Genomic DNA, 6975 nt, shown 5'->3' with positions numbered 1-6975 from the left:
ACAAATAAAGTAAGTTTCTTACAAGTATCATCCCTGCAGGACAAGGAACAGCTAAACATGCTTCACTACACACTGTAGCTCACCGGCGTCACAATGTAAACAAACGCCGTTGATGGATCTACACCTGACATCCACTGTAATGATACCAAGTACAATATAGTATCTATTCGATACTACTATGATAACTTCTTTTGTTTTTTATTTTTTTAAATTAATATAATGTTTATAAACTCAGGAAATATGTCCCTGGACACATGAGAACTTTGAATATGACCAACGTATGATCCTGTAACTACTTGGTATCGGATCGATACCTAAATTTGTGGTATCATGCAAAAATAATGTAAAGTATCAAACGACAGAAGAATAAGTGATTATTACAATTTAACAGAAATGTAGATAGAAAGCGTTAAGAGAACGTAAGCAGATAACAGTAAATGAACAAGTAGATTAATAATTCATTTTCTACCACTTGTCCTTAAAGGGGAACATTATCACCAAACCTATGCAAACGTCAATATATACCTTGATGTTGCAGAAAAAAGACCATGTATTTTTTTAAACGATTTCCGAACTCTAAATGGGTGAACTTTGGCGAAATAAACGCCTTTCTGTTTATCGGTCTTTTAGCGATGACGTCAGAACGTGACGTCACCGAGGTAATACAGTCGCCATTTTCATTTTCACATTACAAACACCGGGTCTCAGCTCTGTTATTTTCCGTTTTTTCAAGTATTTTTTGGAACCTTGGAGACATCATGCCTCGTCGGTGTGTTGTCGGAGGGTGTAACAACACTAACAGGGAGGGAATCAAGTTGCACCACTGGCAAGAAATCTACCGCAAGACCCCCGTTGAATGTGCCAGAGTGTCTTCACATTTTACCAGCGTTGCTAAAGCAGACATGGCACAGAGATAACCTGCAGATGCATTTGCAACCATTAAGTCAACGAAATCACAAAGGTGAGTTTTGTTGATGTTGTTGACTTATGTGCTAATTAGACATATTTGGTCGCGGCATGACTGCCAGCTAATCAATGCTAACATGCTACGCTAATCGATGCTAACATGCTGTATGTACATTTGAAACTCGATACCCACATTTAATGCGAAACAAACACTTACCAACCGACAGATTTAAGTTGCTCCAGTGTCACAAGATGCGAAAATCCTGATCGTTTGGTCCGCACATTTTACCGGCGATGCTAATAAGGCAGCCATGCTATGGGCCACTTCATTAGGTACACCCACGCTATGGCCGAATAGCGTCAATAGCTATTCGCTCAGTAGCTTCAATTTCTTCTTCAATTTCGTTTTCGCTATCTGCCTCCATACTCCGACCATCTGTTTCAATACATGCGTAATCTGTTGAATCGCTTAAGTCGCTGAAGTCCGAGTTTGAATCCGAGCTAATGTTGCTATATCTTGCTGTGGTATTCCCATTGTTTGTTTACATTGGCAGCACTGTGTGACGTCACAGGGAAATGGCCAGTGTCTTCGCAGCCACATTTGACTAACTGCACTAGAGCAAGCCCGGTCACAGGCAATTACAGAGCCTGCTAGCCTGGGTATGGAGTCAGTTAAGTTAGAACTAGCCAGCGCCAGGCTGGATGATCCCTGTACACATAGCAATTTTCGTAGAATAATACACAACTCACAAAATGTTTTTTCTACTGTGTCTATGACTACGTCAGAGTTAGACATGCGTTCTACTGAGGTGGCAAATTATGATGCGTTCAGTTTATCGCAGCGCCAAGTAGACAATCTGAAAATTCCCGTCATATCAATTCCTAGATATGGTCGTAATTATTTTAAGTACACTGCGCATAATAAACGCAACATTATTAATATTGCTACTACGGATAATTTTATCAACAACTCCTTAAAACAGCCCACTACCTATAATATGGGCTTTCTAAACATCAGATCTTTGTCTCCCAATACGTTATTAGTCAATGAGGTCATTAGAGACAACAACCTTAACGTCATCGGTCTTAGCGAAACCTGGCTTAAACCAGATGACTTTTTTGCGATAAATGAGGCATCCCCTCCTAACTATACGAATGCGCATATTGCCCGTCACCTCAAAATGGGAGGGGGTGTCGCACTAATATACAACGAAAACTTTAACTTTAGTCCTAACTTAAATAATAAATATAAATCGTTTGAGGTGCTTTCTATGAAGTCTGCCACACCTCTGCCTCTGTGCCTGGCCGTTATCTACCGCCCCCCAGGGCCCTATTCGGACTTTATTAGTGAATTCTCAGAGTTTGTTGCTGATCTAGTGACGCACGGCGATAATATAATTATAATGGGGGACTTTAATATCCATATGAATACCCCATTGGACCCACCGTGCGTGGCGCTCCCGACTATAATTGATAGCTGTGGTCTTACACAAATAATAAATGAACAGACGCATCGCAGCGGTAATACGATAGACCTAGTGCTTGTCAGAGGTTTCACCGTTTCCAAAGTTATGATACTCCCGTATACTAAAGTAATGTCCGATCATTACCTTATAAAATTCGAAGTTCAGACTCATGTTCGGCAAGCTAATAATAATAATAACTGCTATAGCAGCCGCAATATTAATGCTGCCACAACGACGACTCTTGCGGACCTACTGCCCTCGGTAATGGCACCGTTCCCAAAGTATGTGGGCTCTATTGATAACCTCACTAACAACTTTAACAACGCCCTGCGCGAAACCATTGATAGTATAGCACCGCTGAAGTTAAAAAAGGCTCCAAAAAGGCGTACGCCATGGTTTACTGAAGAAACTAGAGTTCAGAAATTATTATGCAGAAAGCTGGAACGCAACTGGCGCACGACTAAACTTGAGGTGCACCATCAAGCATGGAGTGATAGTTTAATAACTTATAAACGCATGCTTACCTTAGCTAAAACTAATTATTACTCAAATCTCATCCGCATTAATAAAAACGATCCAAAATTTTTGTTTAGTACAGTAGCATCGCTAACCCAACAAGGGACTCCTTCCAGTAGCTCCACCCATTCGGCAGATGACTTTATGAAGTTCTTTAATAAGAAAATTGAACTTATTAGAAAGGAGATTAAAGACAATGCGTCCCAGCTACAACGGGGTTATAGTAACACAGATACGATTGTATATACGGCGGATACTGCAAATATCCAAAATAGTTTCTCTCGTTTTGATGAAATAACATTAGAAGGATTGTTACAACGTGTAAATGGAATAAAACAAACAACATGTTTACTTGACCCACTTCCTGGGAAACTTATTGAGGAGCTTTTTGTATTATTAGGTCCATCAGTGCTAAATATTATAAACTTATCACTTTCCTCGGGCACTGTTCCCGTTGCATTCAAAAAAGCGGTTATTCATCCTCTCCTTAAAAGACCTAACCTCGATCCTGACCTCATGGTAAACTACCGACCGGTGTCTCACCTTCCCTTTATTTCGAAAATCCTCGAAAAAATTGTTGCAGAGCAGCTAAATAAGCACTTAGCGTTTAACAATCTATGTGAAACCTTTCAATCCGGTTTCAGGGCAAATCACTCGACTGAGACAGCCCTCGCAAAATTGACTAATGATCTATTGCTAACGATGGACTCTGATGCGTCATCTATGTTGCTGCTCCTCGATCTTAGCGCTGCTTTCGATACCGTCGATCATAATATTTTATTAGAGCGTATCAAAATACGAATTGGTATGTCAGACTCAGCCCTGTCATGGTTTAACTCTTATCTTACTGATAGGATGCAGTGCGTCTCCTATAACAGTGTGACCTCGGACTATGTTAAGGTAACGTGTGGAGTTCCCCAGGGTTCGGTCCTTGGCCCTGTACTCTTCAGCATCTACATGCTGCCGCTGGGTGACGTCATACGCAAATACGGTATTAGCTTTCACTGTTATGCTGATGACACCCAACTCTACATGCCCCTAAAGCTGACCAACACGCCGGACTGTAGTCAGTTGGAAGCGTGTCTTAATGAAATTAAACAATGGATGTCCGCTAACTTTTTGCAACTTAATGCCAAAAAAACGGAAATGCTGATTATCGGTCCTGCTAGACACCGACCTCTATTTAATAATACAACTTTAACATTTGACAACCAAATAATAAAACAAGGTGACTCTGTAAAAAATCTGGGTATTATCTTCGACCCAACTCTCTCCTTTGAGTCACACATTAAAAGCGTTACTAAAACGGCCTTCTTTCATCTCCGTAATATCGCTAAAATTCGCTCCATTTTGTCCACTAAAGACGCCGAGATCATTATCCATGCGTTTGTTACGTCTCGTCTCGATTACTGTAACGTATTATTTTCGGGTCTCCCCATGTCTAGCATTAAAAGATTACAGTTGGTACAAAATGCGGCTGCTAGACTTTTGACAAGAACAAGAAAGTTTGATCACATTACGCCTGTACTGGCTCACCTGCACTGGCTTCCTGTGCACTTAAGATGTGACTTTAAGGTTTTACTACTTACGTATAAAATATTACACGGTCTATCTCCAGCCTATCTTGCCGATTGTATTGTACCATATGTCCCAGCAAGAAATCTGCGTTCAAAAGACTCCGGCTTATTAGTGATTCCTAGAGCTCAAAAAAAGTCTGCGGGCTATAGAGCGTTTTCCGTTCGGGCTCCAGTACTCTGGAATGCCCTCCCAGTAACAGTTCGAGATGCTACCTCAGTAGATGCATTTAAGTCTCACCTTAAAACTCATCTGTATACTCTAGCCTTTAAATAGACCTCCTTTTTAGACCAGTTGATCTGCCGCTTCTTTTCTTTCTCCTATGTCCCTCCCTCCCTTGTGGAGGGGGTCCGGTCCGATGACCATGGATGAAGTACTGGCTGTCCAGATTCGAGACCCAGGATGGACCGCTCGTCGGGACCCAGGATGGACCGCTCGCCTGTATCGGTTGGGGAAATCTCTACGCTGCTGATCCGCTTGAGATGGTTTCCTGTGGACGGGACTCTCGCTGCTGTCTTGGAGCCACTATGGATTGAACTTTCACAGTATCATGTTAGACCCGCTCGACATCCATTGCTTTCGGTCCCCTAGAGGGGGGGGGGGGTTGCCCACATCTGAGGTCCTCTCCAAGGTTTCTCATAGTCAGCATTGTCACTGGCGTCCCACTGGATGTGAATTCTCCCTGCCCACTGGGTGTGAGTTTTCCTTGCCCTTTTGTGGGTTCTTCCGAGGATGTTGTAGTCGTAATGATTTGTGCAGTCCTTTGAGACATTTGTGATTTGGGGCTATATAAATAAACATTGATTGATTGATTGATTGAAAATAAGGCACTTTAAAGCTTTATTTTTTTTTTAGGGATATTCCGGGAGGTATGAAATTTAGAAAAAAACTAAATAAAATAAGCCACTGAGAACTGATTTTTATTGTTTTTAACCCTTTTGAAATTGTGATAATGTTCCCCTTTAATAATGTTGACAAAATGATAGAATTATAAATGACAGAATATGTTACTGCATGTCAGCAGCTAAATTAGTAGCCGCTGTTTACTTACTTCCTACTAAAAGACAAATTTTCTTGCATGTTCACTATTTTATTTAAGGATTAAATTGCAATAAGAAACATATAATTTATATACCCCAAGATTTGTTGTTAAAATAAAGCCTATAATGCTATTTTTGTGGTCCCCTTTGTTTATAAAAGTATCGAAAAGTATCAAAATAATTTTGGTACCAGTACCAAAATATTGGTATCGGGACAACCCTACAAACCACTGGTCCACCGTGCAGCACTCTGTCAATGGATATTAGAAAAAATACAATCTAGCTGGACAGATTTTAGACGCTAATGAGAACCCTAATTTATCGGATTTGAAGAACCAACAATCAGCGGACTTGAGAGGTTTGGTTTAGTCACTACTTTTAAGAGTGGCCTTCGAATGTGTCCTAATAATAATAATTCTGACAGATTCCAAGCCTTGCCCCTCCTCTGAACCGACGGAAGGAGGAAAACCATTGCAGAAGAAGAAAGAGTTTCCAGGAACTCACCAAATCAGACTCCTCACTGGCGGAGTGAAACATGTCTGCGTTAACAGACTCGGAGCTGCTCAGCCCGGCAGTAGGGGGGAGAAAAAACCCTTTCCTCAGCGTCTGCTCATCTCCCCTTTGCTGTTCAACAACTCCTCGTCTGGAGCACGAAAATGTGAAAGCCGGACTGAAGTTCCTTTTGGCCTTTCTTTAGTTCCTGAGAGAGGACCAGCGCCTTTCCCATGCCGGGAGTACGCTCCTCCAGAACGCCACAACTGTCCCTCAGACCCAAAAAACAAGCACCCCCCCCTTTTCTCCAACCGCTGTCCCTCCCTTACACACACACACACACACACACACACTAGTTAGGAAGTAAGATCTCTGGCCAACAGGGCTGGCCTGAAAATTCCAGAAAGCAGCTGCAGAAGCTTTTGTGTGTGAGTGAGGTCTTGGGACTTCTACTTAGTCTGAGAAGAAGTTACGCTCAGAGACGACGTAGGCAGAAACACATGTTGGCCAGACGCAAATTTACGGAAGAAATGAGTGTGCTTTCTAATGGCTCGACGGGGATAAAAAGCCATCAAAAGTTTCCATCTATTTTCTGTCCGACTTTGATATCAAGTTAGAAAGAAGGGAACTGCCAATCGGTCGGTATCGGCTGAATTTTGTGAAAAGGTATGTGTTAGAATACCGTATTTCCTTGAATTACCGCCGGGGCGCTAATTATTTAAAACCTCTACACTTACCAAAGGCATGCGGTAAAAATTTGAGTGTGATGTAAGGATACTAGGGGTGTTGGGAAAAAATCGATTTGAATACGAATCGTTTACGTTGTGCGATTCAGAATTGAATCTCACTTTTAAAAATGTATTTAAAAAAAAAAAAATGTTATCAATCCAAAAAATTACTACACAGCAATACCATACCAATGCAATCCAATTCCAAAACCAAACCTGACCCAGCAACACTCAGAACTGCAATAAACAGAG

General features: G+C 41.5%; 1 protein-coding gene across 6 annotated transcripts in view; it reads right to left on the bottom strand.

Annotated features, from left to right (window-relative positions):
* The window catches only part of cacnb2a (calcium channel, voltage-dependent, beta 2a), a 188005-nt gene that overhangs the window by 93638 nt on the left and 87392 nt on the right, over positions 1 to 6975 (bottom strand). Inside the window, exon 1 of one of the 6 annotated variants that reach the window (XM_061922220.1) lies at positions 6008 to 6195. The exons of the other annotated variants lie outside the window; for them this stretch is intronic. Within the exon in view, the coding sequence (XP_061778204.1) occupies positions 6008 to 6040 (33 nt within the window). The 5' untranslated portion in view covers positions 6041 to 6195. Of the gene's footprint in view, positions 1 to 6007; positions 6196 to 6975 lie in introns of those variants that run through there. 6 annotated transcript variants of the gene reach the window in all.

The sequence above is a fragment of the Nerophis ophidion genome, linkage group LG15, assembly GCF_033978795.1.
Source record: "Nerophis ophidion isolate RoL-2023_Sa linkage group LG15, RoL_Noph_v1.0, whole genome shotgun sequence".
NCBI lineage: Eukaryota > Metazoa > Chordata > Actinopteri > Syngnathiformes > Syngnathidae > Nerophis > Nerophis ophidion.
The sequence above is the reverse complement of the archived record's forward strand: the minus strand, read 5'-3'. Positions and strand labels throughout refer to the sequence as shown.